This window comes from Sphaerodactylus townsendi, linkage group LG10 (genome assembly GCF_021028975.2).
Source record: "Sphaerodactylus townsendi isolate TG3544 linkage group LG10, MPM_Stown_v2.3, whole genome shotgun sequence".
NCBI classification, from domain to species: Eukaryota; Metazoa; Chordata; class Lepidosauria; order Squamata; family Sphaerodactylidae; genus Sphaerodactylus; species Sphaerodactylus townsendi.
Genome location: NC_059434.1, coordinates 79212381 through 79231482, shown reverse-complemented (window position 1 = coordinate 79231482; position 19102 = coordinate 79212381). Strand labels below are relative to the sequence as shown.

The 19102-nt window shown below is 52.1% G+C and overlaps 1 protein-coding gene across 1 annotated transcript; it reads left to right on the top strand.

Moving 5' to 3' along the window:
* Positions 1–436: 436 nt before the first annotated feature.
* PRDM8 (PR/SET domain 8) lies at positions 437–18784 on the top strand. The gene is made up of 4 exons (XM_048509946.1): positions 437–773; positions 4554–4774; positions 7321–7552; positions 14523–18784. Exons 2-4 carry the CDS (start codon positions 4556–4558, stop codon positions 15872–15874), a joined length of 1803 nt encoding a protein of 600 aa, XP_048365903.1. The 5' UTR covers positions 437–773; positions 4554–4555; the 3' UTR covers positions 15875–18784.
* Positions 18785–19102: the final 318 nt, after the last annotated feature.

Below are 19102 nucleotides of genomic sequence, written 5' to 3'. Positions count from 1 at the left end.
AGTCTCGAGTCCCGAAAAAGGAGGCAAAAATCCGATGCGGAAGGTGCCAGGGGATGTTCTTTCGATTTGGACCAAGTGGTGCCCTATTTTTTTCAAAGGGAAAAAAGCCCACATTAAATAAACACAGAGAGAGCCCCAATTCCAACGCCCCAAGAGCTGATTTGACGGTGCTTTTTTTAATTATTATTTGGGGGGAACTTCCCCCCAAAACGTGCGAATGGCCTGGGGGAGGGCGCCCCTTCCCCGGCAGCTCCTGAGAGGCAAGAGCGAGGCGAGGGGAGGGCGAGCCGGCGCCGAGAGGCCCCGAGGGCTGCGCCCAGGCAAGGGTTAAAGAGGGAGGGGGGTGGGGCTGCCACGCGTCATTGGGCAGATGATGCGCCGCAAACAAAACCGGTGCGCCTGGGTGCCAGCCAGCCACTGCATCGGGGCCCATCTGCCCAAGGCTGGCCTCTCCTCCTCCTCCGCCTGCCCCTCTTTCCAGCTCTGGTGCTCGGAAGCTCGCCGGAGAAACCAGGCGCCCCCCGGCGTTCCCCAACCGGCCATGGGAAATACGCTGCTACGATAGGCATTGGCGGGACCCTCGTCCCCCCCCCCCCAAAAAAAACAGAACAAGGGGACCTCAAGGCGTCTCTTCTCGTTTTCCCCTCTTTCTCCCCCTTTTTGGGGCCACTTTCTGCGGGAGACTGCTCTTCTCTCGCTCCCCCCTCCCAGCCGCCTTTTGCCCCCCTCCTTCCCCCGCTGTCTTTAGGATTACAATCCTGACATTATTCCCGGTAAGTAAAGATGCGTGCGTGTTTTTTTTTTAAATGTGGGTTTCCTTTTGGAGAGTCGGGGGTTCGTACTTCCATCGTTATGCTTTTGGTTTTATTTCTTGGGGAGAGGCAGGCAGCAGAGGCGGGGGGGGGGGGTTCAAGGAGGTCCGACAAAGGGGTAGGAAAGTGTGCGGACCGGGGCGCTCCTCGCGGGTAGGAACAGTTTTTGGAGGGGTCGGAAAGAGGTTTTGTCAGACAATGCCGGGAAGTCGCGGGCGCATCTGGGTTGGAGCAGAAAGCTTGCGGAGAGGTTCGTGCTGGCGGGGGGGGGGGCGGTTGCGTGGCCGGTTTCTGAATCCCGTTTCTCTTTTTCGGCTCGGAAATGCCGAGCAGAGAGTGGGGAAGAGAAAGCCGGGATGGGGTTTATACCCTAAAAAAAAAATCCTTTCGGATTGCCCCCACACACACACACACACAAATGACTTCCTAGCATTGTTAGCGAGAATTGCATTTTAATGACCGTATTCATACGAGGCGCCTTGCTGTAGCGGAGACCCTCCAGTACAATTTCCCCCAAAAGAAAGGCTGCTCAAAAGGAAGACTTCCCCCCACTCTCTCTCTCTCTCTCTCTCTCTCTCTCTGTGTGTGTGTGTGTGTGTGGGTAGGTGGGTTACACAGACACCAGTCTGGCAACACCGACCCACGGCGCGGCTTTCGCGTTTGGAGAACGGGGAAGGAGAGACTTGGCGGCCGGCGCTTTCCCCTCCAGCCCACGGCTGGGGCTTTGCCGCTGTTTCCCCCCTCTTTCCTCCCCTTTTTGTGCTTACTTTCTGCCCCTCCCCTGAAATGAGGTCCTTGATCCGACCTTATCGGCAATTAGCTAAACTTGGCACCGAGAGAAACCCCACCCCACCCCCAACCCGTGAATTAGATAAAGGACCATGCCGGATTCCCCTATAGCGGATCCGGATTCTCAGCGCAAAGTTTAATAGGGTCGGCTAGGACTGTGTCTTGTTTTCGTGTATTATTTTTCGAAGATAAATGCATGCATAGATACCCGAATTAATTTCCTTGGGTAAGAACGAACGAGATGAGGAAGGGGCCGCCCTCGCCATAAAGATTCTCTAATCTTATTTGAGGGGGGTTCATTCAAATGGGGCTTCTTCTCCCCCCCGCCCCGCCCCGCGTCCTTCTCCAAATGGCCAAAGCTGGATTTCAAAAGAATAATTCGCTCCGCTCCATCACTGCCTCGTTGAGAAGGGAATAAGGTCACCCGCATTGGAAGAAAGAGGTGGAGAAAGTTTTGTGTGGAAACGGAGAGTCTTGATCCGCTCAGCTCTTCGGTGACAAGGACCGGAGCCCCCCTTTTACAGTTTAATCCCCACTGGTTTCAGGGGGCTTCGACGGGAGCCGCTCTGCACAGGAGCAAACGGCCACGATCCAGCGGGAGTGTCTCCTTGCCCCCCACGCCACCCCGGCAACGAGTAGGAACCAGGGCCACAATCCGGGAGGCGACTTCCTCAGTCGAGCTGGGGCGTTCGCGGGAGATCTTCCCGTTTGGAGGCTGCCCGTTCTCTTTGGGATGTAGAGATTAAAATATCTCTCTCTCTCTTCCTGACTTCCTCCCCCCAGCCACCACCACCACCCCCCCCCCCCCCCGCACACACACACACTTTGGAGAAGAGAAGCGAAGGAGGGCTCGACCATCTCCACCGGTCGCCCGAGATGGTTTGGTTTAGGAAAGGACGAATCGGTATTTGGCGATTCTCTGGTGCGATTGTCTGGCGCGATTCTCTGGTGTAAGTCCATGGTGCGATTCTCTGGTGTGAGTCTCTGTTGAGATGCTCTGGTGCGATTCTCCGGCGGCCGCTCCAAAGTTCCCCGTTAACCTCGGCCGCTCCGGCGAGCCTAACCGCGGGGACCCGGGAGGCGGCCTCCCGCCGGCGAGACGCGTGTCGAGGTAAGCCCCCCCGCCCCCCCCCCGCCCGGCCACCTCTGCTGGCTGCTTTTAATTAAAGTCTCCGAGGGGAAAGTGCCGGATTATGGTAATGAGCAGCCAGACGCGCCCCGCGGAAGGGGAGCCGCCAGCATCGCGTCAGCCCGGCTGGCCAGGCGCGCCGCGACCCATTCGCCACGCCGGCCCCGCACCAGGCTGGCCGGGTGAGTGGGTGGCGAGTGGTGAGTGGCGGGGGGTGACGCTGCTCGGGACCCTTCTGAGAAGCCGCGGAAGGAGCCGTCCGAAAGGACCTCGTGGGTTAAGCCGGAGCAGATGGAGAGGCCGAGAGCGGCGGGGTCTCCCTTGCCGGGGGGATTCGGGGAAGGAGAGGCTCAAACGTCGGGACTTGCCGACTGGCACCGACCTGGCATTTCAGGGCCGGGAGGAATCGGTGCCATAAACCGGATGGTGGGGGGGGGGGGGAAGGAAATTTGGTAGGGGAGCAGCCAGCTTGTGTCTCTGTGTGTGTGTGTGTGTGAGAGAGAGAGAGAGAGAGAGAAACAGAAACAGAGAGAGAGATCGCCTATTGAATACACCCCCTCTTTTATTTTCCTTTTCAAAAAGGATCAAACCAAAATAAAACACTCACAAGCAGTTGATTCTTTCCCCGGTTCGAGCTCGGTGAGAAGGGATCTTCGTCTCCTACCCCTGTTCTTTCCTTCCCTCTTTCATCTACTCCCTTACTCAGGAGTCACTTCCATTCCCACCAAGGGCATTTGAGCTCCGGCGAAAGCCTCGCTCCGACCGAGCCGCAGGTGGCTTCCCCTTTCATCCTCCTGCCTCGGCTTGGCGGAGCATCCACAAAAACCCTATCCGGGCTATTAAATCCCCCCCCCCCGCCCCGAGCCCCCAGCCCCCAAGAAAGGGTCGGAAGCCCTGTTGATTTCTCGGAGAGATCCGCAGCCGGTTCCGAAGCCGGCGTCCCCTGGCGTGGAAGTCCACAAGTTCTCCCCTGGAACCCAACGGACCTTCGCCTGCGACTCTTGAGCTGATTAGTATTGTTGCGGTTATTTTCATTTTAACATCACAGCTGCCAGTTCTTTAGCTGCTGGCCTTTCATTACAATCTGAGCCTCACCCATCATCATCATCATCATCTTCATCATCATCATTAGGACAAGATTTAATTCCTTTCCCTCTGCCTTTCCTAATGGGCGCTTTTTAAGGATAACCCCCCCCCCCGAATGGTTGTGTTCTTACTGTTTTAACGCTACCGAAACTGTAGAATATCTTTTATGTATTTGCCCAAAACATGCTCATGAGAGACGAGATTTCTCCAATATATCACCCTCTCGTGTTAGGGATTGCCCTACAATATTTTGGGCACGTTTTCTGTTGGATAATCGGTCATGATAATAGAGATGATAATAGAGCGGGTGGCTGAATTTTTAACTGATGTATTCATGAAGGAATCGAGTTCAGACGTGTTGGTCTGTTATTTAGCTTCTACTATTGATGCCTAATCAAGATCTGGTTGGTTGGAGTGCTGTGGGTTTTCCGGGCTGTAGGGCCGTGTTCCAGTAGCATTTTCTCCTGACGTTTTGCCTGCATCTGTGGCTGGCATCTTCAGAGAGATCCTCTGAAGATGCCAGCCACAGATGCAGGCGAAACGTCAGGAGAAAATGCTACTGAAAGCCTTTGACAATACGTCTGATGGATATTATTATTATTATTATTATTATTATTATTATTATTATTATTATTATTATTATTATTATTATTATTCGCGCCATTCTATATGGGGGCCCCTCTCTGCTCTGGGGCACCCACTAAGTTCTCTTCCCCTTTCCCCTGGGGGCCCTGCAGGGATGGAGGACTCGGGCGTGCCCCGGGGCATCTGGGACAGCGACGCCAAGGCGGTCCAGCAGTGCTTGACGGACATCTTCACCAGCGTCTACACCACCTGCGACATCCCGGAGAACGCCATCTTCGGGCCCTGCGTGCTCAGCCACACCTCGCTCTACGACAGCATCGCCTTCGTGGCCCTCAAGTCCACCGACAAAAGGACGGTCCCCTACATATTCCGGGTAAGGAGCTGCCCCCCCCCCGCCCGCTTGGCTCGAGTCCGGACTCTACACGCTTCGTTAAGCAGTTGAGGCGGCTGAAATCCCGGGAGGGGGGGCTGTTGGGGCACTAGCCTAAAAATCTGCGTGGAATTGGGGGGGGGGGTCAGTTCTTTCAAGAAAGTGCACTTCAAACTGGGGCGGGGGGTGGTTTTTCAGACGCATGTAAACATTGACAACCATCAAAGGGTTTGGATCTGGGCGCCCACTGGCTTCGACTGAAGGATTCGCGCTTTATCGGACAAGGGCGAAGAGGCTGAGCGACCAGTTCCCCGTGCAAGAAATAAGGCGCATTATACCAAAAGAGATGTATCCCGCAACGTACTAGAAGACTTATAATTGTATATTCAGTGTGAAGTGTGGATGGAAAGACTGGGCGTGTAAATTTCCATTGGGATGAGCAAACGCGCCGGCTTGAATGAAAACCACTGCAGCCACGGATCGGGTGCCGGAGTCGCTCTTAACAACTCCCTGCGTTTTTAAAAGGTTCTTTTCCCTTCTTGAGAGGATGGGAGCCGGGGGGAGGGGGAGGCAAACAGGAGACTGGACCGGATCCTTCCGCCACCTGCCTTTGTAGATTCCAAAGAGGAAAGATCCAGGGGATTATTAAAACCGCGAAGCTTTGGGGAGACGATTCTGCCGACAGCGAAGCGAAGAGTCCGCCTCTCCCGCGTCGGAGTGAATCCGAAGCGCTTGGATTTAAGTCCGAAATGAAGTCACGCCGGACTCGAGCCTCCGCCGTTTCGCCTCCGGGATTTTACCAGTCCTGGCGGTTCCTCCGAGCACGACCTCCCAGTGAGATGTTTCGGATTTGTGCGCGTGTGAATGAGATCCGTTCCGAATCGCCCGCCGCAGACGCCTGGACTTCTCCCCCGCGCGGTCGCCTCGCCCCTGCTTCTGAGGCTCCGCTTTATCAGACAACTTCGGGCGGACCAAAAGCCCGGAAAGGCGGACCCCGGGGAGCACAGGGTCTCCCGGAGGAGGCTTGGAGCCGGCGCTGAAAACCGGAGCGGGGTGTGGGTGTGGGTGCTGTCTGAAGGCGACCCTTCCCAAAGAGCTGACCTGTCCTTGGAGCAGCTGCCGCCGGATTCCGGCCCACAAGGCGACGATAGAAGGGTCAGCCGTGAAGTCGCCGCAAAACCCGGCAGCTCCGACCAGTAAACAGGCTCCAGGTGGCTCTTCCCACCGGCTCTCTTCCTGCCTCCTTTCTAACAACAACAAAAACCCTCTGCTACTTTGGGCCCAAAATATTATTTTCCAAAGTTTCCCAGGGCCAGGGCCAAGCTCTGTGTGTCCACTTCTGCTCCCCAAATGAAGGAGTTGAAAACCTGCGCTGCTTGGAGTCCCCTGGCATCAATGGAGGAGGCAGATACCTGACTCTGCATTTACCTGAGTAGCAATGCCGTACCTGGAGAACTGCTGTCTCCAGGCAGATCATACAGCAGGCTGGTTGGATCCCGGCAGATTTTGGAGCAGGCTTTGAGCCACAAAGAGCAGTCGCCTTCCGGGCCCAAAAAGAGAACCCAGCGCCCCCTCCCCTCCCCCCACCTTCCAGGCTGATCTCGGGAGCCGGCTTTATCTGCCCCCCCCCCCCCTCTCGACCCGCAGGTCCCATTCCCACAAACGGCCCTCTCGCTCCGGAATCTGCCTGGTCCGTGTCGCCCAGCCCGCGCCTCCTGCTTGCTCTCTCGCAAATCAGCTCCGCTGGCTGGATACGCTCAGGGCGCATGTCTACCCGCCGACCCTACCCGGGAGTAAATCAATGTTATCCCAGGAACGTGCTGCCGATGCGGCTTGACCCGGGATGGCTTGGCCAGGGATCGCACAGGGCAATCCCGGTAAGGTTTACCCAGCTAGAAATCCCGCTCGATGCAGTCGGGGTGACTTCCGACGAGTAAACCACTGGAAGGTCGCAACAGAAGAGCGCGATCCCTGGTCCATTTGCCGGGCAGCTAGAGACACTAAGCGTAGTGAGATTTAGTGGCCAGTTAAGGCTGCGCTTGGCCATGGGGGCTATGGGTCGCAATCCTGGTTAGCAGAAGAGTTGGATTCATATCCCCCTTTTCTCTCCTGAGAGTCTCAAGGCGGCTTACAAACTCCTTTCCCCTTCCTCTCCCCACAACAGACACCTTGTGAGGAAGGTGGGGCTGAGAGAGTCCTGTGAGAACTGTGACTAGTGGAAGGTCACCCAGGAGTGCGGAAACAATCTGGTTCACCAGATAAGCCTCTGCCACCCAGGTGGAGGAGTGGGGAATCCAACCCGGTTCTCCAGATTAGAATCCACCTGCTCTTACCCACCACACCAGGCTGGCTCTCAAAAGTAGCTAAAACCTTTAAGGAACTAGCAGTGCAAAACCTTTAAAACCCAACAGGAAGGAAGACAGGCCCTAAGCGCGCGCTGGAGCGCACGCCACACCTTGGCGCAGGTGTGGTCGGCTGGGAGGGGGCTTGGGGGAGGCGCAGGGGCTCCCGTGGCCTTTCTAACGCCGCCGCCGGGCCTTCTCTTCCAGGTGGACACTTCGGTGGCCAACGGCTCCTCGGAAGGCCTGATGTGGCTGCGCCTGGTCCAGTCGGCCCGAGACAAGGAGGAGCAGAACCTGGAGGCCTACATCAAAAACGGACAGTTGTTTTATCGCTCCCTCCGCAGGATCGCCAAAGACGAGGAGCTGCTGGTTTGGTACGGGAAGGAGCTGAGCGAGCTACTCCTGCTGAGCGCCGCCAGAACCCACGGCAAAATGAACGGTAGGCGGGGCTTCGGGGGGGGGGGCGGGCGCGGCTGGGGGGAGGCAAAGCCGCCTCTGTGGGGCTGACGGGGCAGCATCAAACCCGGGGGAAGCGACGGGGACACCGCCAGGTCACGTGTAGGGTTTGGTTTGGGGGCGTGGCAGGGGAAAGGGTGTGTGTGCGCAGCCATGGCCGATATTCCTCTTTGGGGGGGGGGGGGGGGCCCCCAAGAGAAACTCTTGGAAAGGAGAAGTCAGGGGAGAAGAAGAAGAGTTTGGATTTATACCACCCCCCCCCCATTTTCTCTCCTGTAAGGAGATTTGGGCGGGGGGGGGGGTGCTTACAATCAGAGGTGGGATCCAACCAGTTCTCACCACTTCTCTAGAAGTGGTTACTAATTTTTTCTGAGTGCCAAGAAGGGGTTACTAAAGCAATCTCCCTGCCCAGTAGGGACTGGAGGTGTGTGTGTGTGTGTGGCGGCGCCACTGTTTGAATCCCACCACCATCAGAACCTGTTATTAACATTTTTGGATCCCACCACTGCTTACAATCTCCTCCCCCCCCCCCCCCAACACATACACAACAAATGGGTGGGGCTGAGAAAGCTCCAAAGAACTGCGACTAGCCCAAGGCCACCCATCTGGCATGTGTTGGAGTGCCCAAGCTAATCTGGTTCCCCAGATAAGCCTCCACAGCCCAAGTGGCAGAGCAGGGAACCAAACCCGGTTTTCCAGATTAGAGTGCACCTGCTCCTAAGCACTACGCTGGCTCTCAGAATGCTGGGGATGGGGCCGGGGAAGCAGAAGCCATGAGAACGTACCCTGGTCCTGTGCCCCCTTGGAGCTGGGTCTCTACCCCTCTGCAGTCAATACACCAGAAATCCGCAGCTGGGGCAGGAATAGTTTCGGAAGGAAGTGGAGATGCTGAGAAGGGCTGAGGCCGTGGTGGCGAACCTTTGGCAGTCCAGATGTTATGGACTACAATTCCAATCAGCCCCTGCCAATTTGCCATGCTGGCAGGGGCTAATGGGAATTGTAGTCCATAACATCTGGAGTGCCAAAGGTTCACCACCACTGGGCTAAGGGCTGAACTGGGCAGGCTAGAAGAGGTTGCCTTGAATGGTTGGGAGTGCGGGAAGAGCCCTTGCCTAGCTGTGGACTGGTGGCAACTCCCCAAGGGCAAGAGGAGCGCGGGGGGGGGGGGCTTTCCCCCTGGTCTGCCTCTGCGTAGCAACCCTGGACTTCCATGCTGGTCTCCCATCCAAGTATTGGCCAGGAACAACCCCACTTAGCTTCTAGGTCTGACCTGGTAGAAGAAAAAGATGACAAGGATGATGATTTTGGAGTTATACCCCACCTTTCTCTCTTGTAAGGAGACTCAAGCTGCTTTGAGACTCCTGAGGACCGAGAAGAGCAGGGTGGAGATCCAAACTCCTCTTGAATTCTGCCTTTAGCCCAACATCTGTTCCAGGAACCTGAGCAACTAACATGTGACGAAGACCCTCTTGAAAATGGTTGGTGAATTAGGGTGCCTACAAGCTCCTTTCCCTTCCTCTCCCCACAACAGACTACCTTGTGAGGCAGGTGGGGCTGAGAGAGCTCTGATAGACCTTTGACTAGCCCAAGGCCACCCAGGAATGGGGAAACACATTTGGTTCATAGGACTAGCCTGAGCCATGCAGGTCAGGGTGCCTGGAACAATAAGAAGCAATAGAGCCACTCTGAAAGACCTCGTTTCGTCTCCAGGGCGTTTTCACACTTCTTTCCTCCTTCACTTCTTCCTGTTTCTCCCTATGCACCACTTACATAGGCATTTCAATTGCAACATCCTTGGATCAAATACCTTTTTGCTTACTTTGTTTTGCCAATTGTCATATGTTGATGCTGTATTAGAACACCCCAATTCACCAACCATTTTCAAGAGGGCCTTCAGCACAGGTTAGTTGCTCAGGTTCGTGGAACAGATGTTGGGCTAAAGGCAGAATTCAAAAGGAGTTTGGATCTACACCCTGCTCTTCTCAGTCCTAAGGAGTCTCAAAGCAGCTTGCCAAATCCTTCCCTTTCCTCTCCCCACAAGTAACACCTGGTGAGGTTGGTTGGGCTGAGAGAGTTCTGAGAGAACTGTGATTAGGCCATGGTTACCCAGTAGGCTTCATGTGGAAGAGTGAGGAATCAAACTTGGTTCTCCACACTAGCATCCACCACTCTTAACCAGTACACCACACAAGTTCCACTCTGCTAAAATAATGGGCTTTACGTGGTGTAACTCCACTTCAAGTTGGGTTGTAAATGGATTTCCAGGTCAACTTATTGGGTTAACATAAACACATATTTCAGATCACTTGAGAGTTAATTATGTCTTATTTTGTCTCACCAAAAGATAGAAGTTTAATTGAGACCAAATACTCCAGTGTGGTGTAGTGGTTAAGAGCAGGTGCACTCTAATCTGGAGAACCGGGTTTGATTCCCTGCTCTGCCACTTGAGCAGTGGAGTCTTATCTGGTGAATCAGATTAACTTGTGCACTCCAACACATGCCAGCTGGGTGACCTTGGGCTAGTCACAGTGCTTCTGAGCTCTCTCAGCCCCACCTACCTCACAGGGTGTTTGTTGTGGAGGGGGGAAGGGAAAGCAGATTGTAAGCCCCTTTGAGTCTCCCTACAGGAGTGAAAGGGGGATATAAATCCAAACACTTCTTCCTATGGAATGCTCTAAATGCAGGTCTGCCTCTGAAGAGCCTTGACCCCAGAGGAGCATTCCACAGGAAGAAGAGGGGTATTTGGTCACAAGTGAGCTTCTATCTTATGGTGACACAAGGTATAGTGAGGACATCCTGAATATTTGTGCAGGCCCCATGGTTCAATGGTAGAGGACCTGCTTTGCAGACAGATGGTACCAGTTTAATGATGCTCTGACCTGGATGGTTTAAAGCAGCATGAAACTGGGACCATTTGCATGCAAAACAGATATCATCAGATCTCAGAAACTAAGCAGGGTAAGTACTTGGATAGGCGACCACCATGGAATATCAGGGTTGGGAGATCACCAAGGAATATCAGGGTTGCTATGGCAAAACATTTTTATTAGTGTCTTGCCTTGAAAACCCTACTGGGCTGCCATAAGTCAACTGGAACTTGAAATCACTTTACACACACAGTAGGTATGATATGGCTCAGGATAGCCCAATCTCTGATACTAAACAGGGCAGCCTTGGTGAGTATTTGGATGGGAGACCACCAAGCAAGTTCAGGGCTTCTCCACAGAAGCAGGAAATGGCTTTGAAGACCCTATGGGTCACCACAAGTCAGCTGCCACTGGAAAGCCCTTTCTACCACCAGTAGGTGATGTATAAGACCTGGGAGAGCCATTCTAAGTAGGTAATACTGACCACAATGGACCAATAATTCAATTCAGTGTTAGGCAACTTCATGTGCATTTGTGCTCTGTTGCTCTATAAAAGTAACCCATTGGTGTAGCTCCGGAATCCAGTTTTCAAAAAATTGACTGAAGTCATCCCAGACTCAGTAAAACCATGCCAATGTAGGGCTGCTTTGTTGGTTGACAGGGCTGGTCGCAGAGTCCCTATATGCCTTCCCACTCCATACTGGGCACCAGCTCAGTGTCCTGGTTACGAGCAGGTGGATTCTAATCTGGAGAACCGGGTTTGATTCCCCACTCCTCCACTTGAGTGGCAGAGGCTTATCTGGTGAACCAGATGTGTTTCCGCACTCCTACATTCCTGTGGGCGACCTTGGGCTAGTCACAGTTCTCTCTGAACTCTCTCAGCCCCACCTACCTCACAAGGTATCTGTTGTGGGGAGAGGAAGGGAAAGGATGTATTGTCGAAGGCTTTCACAGCCGGATTCAACTGTTTCTGGTGGGTTTTCCGGGCTGTGTGGCCGTGATCTGGTGAAAACGTTAGGAACAAAACCCACCAGAACCAGAAGGGAAAGGAGTTTGTAGGCCACCTTGAGTCTCCTTACAGGAGAGAAAGGTTGGATATAGATCCAGTCTCCTCCTCCTTCTAATATGACATTTACATCCCCCATTTTGTCTCCCAAACTTCCACCACATGATGAACCAGGCAATGCCGTAGCACAGCAGTGACAGAACTTTGGTCTCCCAAAAACGGGACTAGGATCCGAGTCACGTCCAGGATCCAAGTCACGGCACCAATTTGTTAGCCCAAGGTCAGATTAGAATTTTATTAATAATAATAGAGCTGCCTCGCTATCTAGAATCACCGTTTCAGCCACCTAAGCCAAGGGGCAAGGGACCCTTCTTTCCTCAAGCCAGAGGAAAGAAAGAGAGGCAGGAGCTTCCCAATCAAAGCAAGAATCCTTGCATAGAATAAAACAAAGTTTATTTCTAAGCCAGCACAGGTCTCACCAGAGATGAGAGCTGCCCTGAACTGCCGAAAGGTCCAGGGTTTTAAAGGGTCTCTTTAGGGTACATCAAAGCAGAGTCATATACATTGCAAAAGATTTAGGGTTGCAACAAATTATCCCACGTCAAACATTTGGTATAAGTTCCCAAGCATCTAGGATGTTTCTCAACAAAGTGAATGTAGGGCTAGTTATCTATTGCATCCTGACTGCTCCAACTATCACCTTGTTTATGGTACTTCTTGTAACAACAGTAAGGTCATCTAGTTCCTGAGAGGCCAGGGATGCAAGGACGGGGTGTTTAGACATTCCGGTTGTTTATGGCTATCTCTGCATATTGGAAAGTGTTATCTTCCCGATATCTGGCTGTAAATTAGCCTGGTAGACTGAGGGGCTCCTCTGTCTATGGTGATGTGGTAGTTCAGGCAATTTGCTAAGGAATGTGTTGTGTTAACCTAAGAGCAGAGAGAGAGATCTATCTAAGTAATACTACTACATTCATATCCCTATATTGTATTGATATATTTCTTAAAGCATAATTTCCTGCTGTTCAGCGTTGCTCACACTAGCTCTCTAGTTCCTAAATGAACCTACAATGTGCAGCTCAGACAGCCTACTCTTTTCCTTGCTGGGATCAGATGAATGAAACAAGCAGTGGCACCCTAGGCAGATCTGCTGACTCAAGTCATTTCAGTGGGGCTTACTCCAAGGAAAGTCAGTTTAACATGGCACTTTCAATGTAGCCTAGGTGGGTTTACTGTTGTCAAAGGTGTAGCTGTTCTACCCCCAAATCAACCAAGGTTAGCGTGTACAAGAAGAGGAGTTTGGGTATATACCCTGCCCTTTTTTTCCTATATGAAGTCTCAAGGTGGCTTAGAAACCCTTTCCCCTTCCTCTCTCCATAACAGACACTTTGTGAGGTAGGTGGGGTTAAGAGACTTCAGGGAGAACTGTGACTGTCTCAAAGTCACCCAGCAGGCTTCATGTGTAGGAGCAAGGAAACAAATCCCATTCACCAGACAGGATTCCACCACTCACGTGGAGGAGGGGGGAATCAAAACTGGATTAAAGTCCACAGCTCTTAACCACTACTCCACGCTGGTTCTCAAGACCTTGCATCCTCCCCATTGTTGATTACTAAATTTATCCACCCAGCATTGGGCAGAAAGTGGCATAGATGGTGGGAAAGCAAGGTTTATATTGTTCAGCAATTTGGGATTTACAGCCAGCTGCAACCTCTCAGCCTAGTCTGCTGCACAGAGATTTTAATAGGCTGAAGTGAAGCCCAGGTCCCCTGGGGAAAGTTAGTGTAACTGAAGCATTTTCATATGGGGGTTGGGTGGGTGCTGCTGTACGAAACTCAGTGATTGCAATGGTTTATTTTATTGTGGGACACATGTTCAAACCTGCCCCCTTAGTTTATACAACTCTCCACGAGAGGTCACTGTAAGAAGATGGTAACTTCTCACAAGTTGGAGGGAAAGCGGCATGGTATAGCCCAGTGGTGGCGAACCTATGGCATGGGTGCCAGAGGTGGCACTCAGAGCCCTCTCTGTGGGCACGTGTGCACAGAGTTCATCATGTGATAATAGTGCAATTATTTCAGGGAGATTATCAGCACTAAACGTAAGACCTAGTTTTGGGGAAGCAGTGTAGGTAACCCTGTTAAACGCTGTTAAACCCAACTGATTTTCATGGGAAGAATGAAAGCGTGATCCTTTACCTGGGAGCAAGTTCGGTTGCTGGCAATGGGGCTTGCTTCTGAGTAAACCCTCCTAGGGTCATGAGGTACCTGTTCGAAGCGTTGCACGGTTGCTTCAAAGCAAAGCCACCGAATACCACCAAGCTTACTCCTGAGTAACGCACGCCATGGAGCCAACCGTTTTTTCTATACTAAAACCTCAGTATTCAGGTTAAATTGCTATGTTGGCACTTTGCGATAAATAAGTGGGTTTTGGGTTGCAGTTTGGACACTCGGTCTCGAAAAGGTTCGCCATCACTGGTATAGCCCCATTCGGTCAGATCTTGGAAGCTAAGCAGGGTCAGTACTGGGATGGAAGACCATCAAGGAAGGCTCTGGAGAAGGCAATGGCCAACCACCTCTGCTGCTCACTTGACTTGAAAGCCCTTTGCTCAGGTGGCCGTAAGTCCGTTGCAATTTGACAGCACTACTGTACTGAACTTCCCAAAGATACCCCAAGAACAACTTCTGTTCTTGGATAAAGAAACCAACCTTGGCCTCCTGAGGTGAATTAAGAAAGCAGAAGCCTTTCAAAGTGATGCCACCTGGGATAAAGGAGGGTTTTACAGTGGTAACCCCAGATCAGGGGTAGGGAACCTGCGGCTCTCCAGATGTTCAGGAACTACAATTCCCATCAGCCCCTACCAGCGTGGCCAATTGGCCATGCTGACAGAGGCTGATGGGAATTGTAGTTCCTGAACATCTGGAGAGCCGCAGGTTCCCTACCCCTGTATTAGATATTTGCTTGGTCTTTGGGGGCTGGTTTAACTATTGCCTTGCCAACTGTGGCTCCTTTCTGCCAGGAACTGGCTGGGTCAGATGACTAACTAGGCTCCTGTCCTTCTGTCTCTTCCCACCCTGCAGGCTCTCCGCCTTACACCTGCTTGGAGTGCAGCCAGCGCTTCCAGTTTGAGTTCCCCTACGTGGCCCACCTGCGCTTCCGCTGCCCCAAGAGACTGCATGCCCTGGACAGCAACCCCACGGAGGAGGTCAGCACCAAGGACAGCAGCCCCAAGGCCCTCGACGGCAGCACCGGCCCCGCGGCCAAGTACCCCACCAAGCCCATCCACCACGGCCCTCCCACGGTTCGCCACCACTACTCCGGCCCGCAGGAGGGCCACGGCGGCGCCACCAAGCCCGCCACGGACTTCCACAACCTGGCGCGGGACATGGAGAACTCGCGGGAAGCCAGTCGCTCGCCGGGAGCGCGGGAGCCGTCGGAGGGGCCACCCGCCAGCAAAGCCAAGCGGAAACACCCGGAGGCGCCGGCGGGGGAGGAGCGGGCCGTGGCGGCCAGGGGTCGCCTGGAGCGGCCGTCGCCCTCGTCGCCGCGGGAGGAGCTGGTCTGCACCCCGCAGCAGCACTACCGGCCGGCGAGCAGCTACTTCGGCCTGGAGGAGAGCAGCAGCCGCCTCTTCGCGCCGCCCAGCCCGGAGACGGGCGAGGCCAAGCGCAGCGCCTTTGTGGAGGTGAAGAAGGCCTCGCGGGGGCCCGAAGGCGAGGAAGAGAAGGAGCGAGGCGCCGGCTCCTCCTCGCCGCCCTCGGACAAGGCCTTGGGCAGCAGCAGCAACAATGGAAGCGGCGGCCGTGCAGGCGGCAGCGCCTTCTCCACGGTGACCCCCTCGCCGGGCGGGGAGGAGCGCAAGAGCGCCTTCACGCAGCCGGCGCGCTCCTTCGCCGCCTCCTCCTCGTCGTCGTCGGCCCAGGTGGCGCAGCTGGTGCTGGGCCAGAAGCTGAGCGCGCTCGCCGACAGCCACGAGGGCGCCGCGCGCCTTTACGCGCCGGACCCGCTGGGGGCTAAGCTCCAGGGCGGGTCGGGGGAGTTGGGAAGCGGCGCCGCGGGGGGCGGGGCCGCAGCGGCGGCGTCGGGGGGCGGCCTGCCCAAGCAGAGCCCCTTCCTGTACGCCACGCCCTTCTGGCCCAAGAGCGTGGCGGCGGCGGCGCCCCTCCCGCTGCAGCTGCCCTCGGCGCTGACGCTGCTGCCGCCCTCCTTCACGTCGCTCTGCCTGCCGGCGCAGAACTGGTGCGCCAAGTGCAACGCCTCCTTCCGCATGACCTCCGACCTGGTGTACCACATGCGCTCGCACCACAAGAAGGAGTACGCCCTCGAGCCCCTGGTCAAGCGCCGCCGCGAGGAGAAGCTCCGCTGCCCCATCTGCAACGAGGCCTTCCGCGAGCGCCACCACCTCTCCCGCCACATGACCTCCCACAACTGAGCGCGCGCCGCGGCCGGAAGCGGCGCCCCCGAGGCCTCGCTTCCGCTCTCGTGCCGCTTTCTTCCGGCCCCGCAGGCGGGTTGGTTTTCGGGGGCTTTCCTCCCCACCCTCGGGGGATTCTGGGAATTGTAGTTCCGGGCGAGGCCTGAGGGGGCTCTGAGCGCCTACCACCCAGGGCAGCAGAGAAAAAAAAAATATATTAAGGGTCTTCTGCTTTGTATAAGTGTAGCTTTTTAAAGTTGAAGAAAAGACATCCCTCCCCTCAGACACGTGACTTTTATCAGGATCATGTGACTTTTACAGTGAAGTAAAACAAAAGTTCAAGAAATACTTTCTTATACAAAAAACACTTTTATGCGTAAATCCTCAATCTAAACTGCAAAGTTTAGACCTTTCATTCTGTCAACCCCTATATCTTCTTAAACATATCTATTTTAAACATTTTTACCTTTAAAACATTTCTGCCTTCAACATATAAAGCTATGCTCATTCAAAACGCAAGACGCTTAATATATATTTTCTCCAAAAGTTTTCTCTGCTGCTATATCAGCTTTGATGTGGTTTCAAACCGGTTTACATTTGTAATGGGCCAGGGGACATTTCATAACATACATGGGGTGATAGATGTGGACATAAAGTGAGGTCAAGGCACAGCCCATTTGTGGTGGCTGCTTAGCGGTTTCTAGGCAGGTGATGGTCAGAGGTGATTTGCCATTGCCCACCAACCCTAGACTTCCTTGGTGGCCTCCCATTGAAAAGCTGACCCCACTTAGCTTCTGTGATCTGATGAGAATGGACTGTTCAGGTGATATATATGCATACACAGAAGGTACCATCAGCAAAAGAGACCATACTTCTGGAGTAATCACCTAGATTCTAATAGTGCTGTTTTCCACTCACCTCAGCGGTGTGGCTCCAGGAGACTCCACAAACCACTTATTCCAAGCATACCTTGATTCACTTCAGCCGAATGGTTTTCTAGATAAATGCCCATGCATCTTCCCTTTGGTTTCAGAAAAGCTTCAGAAAGATTACTTTGGCAAGTTAAGCAGCAGCTACTAAGCACTTTTTCTGGAGTAGCCAAAGACCACAACGAAGTTGCTGTAGGATATGGCCCCAGTGACCTTTGGGTACTTAATTCTGGTTATAGGGTTAAGTTTGTTATGTTCCCCTTTCCTAGTCACAGTTATCTTAGAACTCTCTCAGTCCCACCTACCTCACAAGGTGTCTGTTGTGGGGAGAGGAAGGGAAAGCAATTGTAAGCTGTTTTGAGACTCCTAAAAGATAGAGAATATCAGTATATAAATCCAAATGCTTCATCATCTGCAGTCTGGAAAATGGTCAACATAAGGGTGAATTTTGTCATTCCAAGAGATCAGATGTCCCTAAATTATATTTGTCTTTTGATGCAGCTGAAGGAGGCTGTATATCCATAGCCCAAAAACCTTTAAATAAGAATCTTTAAATAATAAATAAAAATCTTTACATAAGAAAGAATAACTTTGCTGACTGTGGTTGAGTGGAACTGGTATTTACTACAATAAAAACGGAGAAAGGGTTTTAGACCAAAGGACCAAGCAATCAGAGGCACCGACCTAACAGAGAATCTCTCTCTCATTCTCTCTTTTAACAAAGGATCATAAGTCCAGAGTAACTTCAAAAGTGTTGTCCACCCTCCCCGCAAACGGGTGCTGCTCTTAAAACATTGCTCACAAGTAATCCCATTGTTCATTCTTGTAGCCTACAATGACCAAATCATAGTCAGGTCAGGAGTTGCTTTTTGTTTTCCATGGTTCTACAAACAACCATGGAGCTTTCAATTTCATTTTCCCTGGAGCTCCTTATGAATTTAAGGATGAAGTCATCCCCAACTTACTTGGGAGCTAAGTGCAGTTATAGTGAACTGACTTCAACATGAACATGCCTAGAAGCACTGTCTGTCCCACTAGGATTATACGAACTCTGTACATGGAAGCCCTTGAAAACCAACTTGGACACTGTGGGAAATTAGAGTTGCCAACAGACCTGGAGAAAAAAATGTCCTGTCCCTTTAATAGAGTTTTGATGTGCAGAAATGGGCAGTTGAAGCTTTCCATGACATAGCTATCTTCTCATGAAGTAACATCAGTTGGAAAAGAACATATCATGAACTCTCTATGAAAGGGCAGAGGGTATTTTCGCCTCCAGCCATGTGGCACTTCTAATTTTACAAGTAAAACAAAGTACCCACCAACTGTTGATGCAAATCTTATGCCTGTGGATAGGTTTTACCTTGCAAAAGAAAATTGTAGGTGTCGGGTGGGTTTATTTTTCCCCCTTCCTTTCGTTTCCGATGCACGCATTTTCACTTTCCGAGAAAAAGGTAAATAACTTTGAAAAAGTACATTTTTAAAATGTCATATATTGCAACATATTGATGCATTTGTCATACGTTTCTACTTAAATTATTAAGCACTTATGGTTTAGCTGTAATAAGAACTATATGTAAGGGTAAAAAAAATTTATTTTAGATATAAAGCAAAATTTTAAAAAAATGACTGAAGAACCGAGAAATGCATTGCTTTTCTGCATTACTTGATAGTTTCTCTCTCTCTCTTTCTCTCTCTCTGCAAAAATAATAGTAATAAAAATCCATAAAGACTTGAATCCATGTTACGTTTCCAAGGAGGGAAGTGCATGTTCCTTATGAAAAGACGGTGGTGGACTTTTGGTGCCGGGATATCATCGGTTCTGTAAATACGGATTTCCTTTTAATACAAAGTGTAATTTTGTGCCAGTGAAATGAAGTCTGAATAGTTCTGTGTTTCTTTTCTTTCATTTCTTGGGGAAAAAAAGATTTATTAAACTTTATAGTTTATCTGGGTATGTTGGATGCTTTGACAATAAATGACTTTATTTTCTTCAAAAGCACTTGAGTGTCTTGCTAAAGTCTTCTTTAGAAATCCAGGGCAGAGAGAATTGTGTGCCTGGGAGAATTACAGAGCTGTCCTATACAGAGCGAGGGTTTTCTTTAAAAACATAAGAACATAAGAACATAAGAACAAGCCAGCTGGATCAGACTCTCTGCTACTCACAGTGGCCCACCAGGTGCCTTTGGGAGCTCACATGTAGGATGTGAACGCAATGGCCTTCTGCGGCTGTTGCTCCCGATCACCTGGTCTGTTAAGGCATTTGCAATCTCAGATCAAAGAGGATCAAGATTGGTAGCCATAAATCGACTTCTCCATA

Excerpts from the sequence above, each read along its gene's own strand:
- PRDM8 (XM_048509946.1), top strand. The coding sequence starts at position 4,556 with ATGGAGGACTCGGGCGTGCCCCGGGGCATCTGGGACAGCGACGCCAAG. Across the intron at positions 4,775-7,320 it reads CGGTCCCCTACATATTCCGG|GTGGACACTTCGGTGGCCAA; the intron begins GTAAGGAGCTGC and ends CTTCTCTTCCAG. Across the intron at positions 7,553-14,522 it reads AACCCACGGCAAAATGAACG|GCTCTCCGCCTTACACCTGC; the intron begins GTAGGCGGGGCT and ends CCCACCCTGCAG.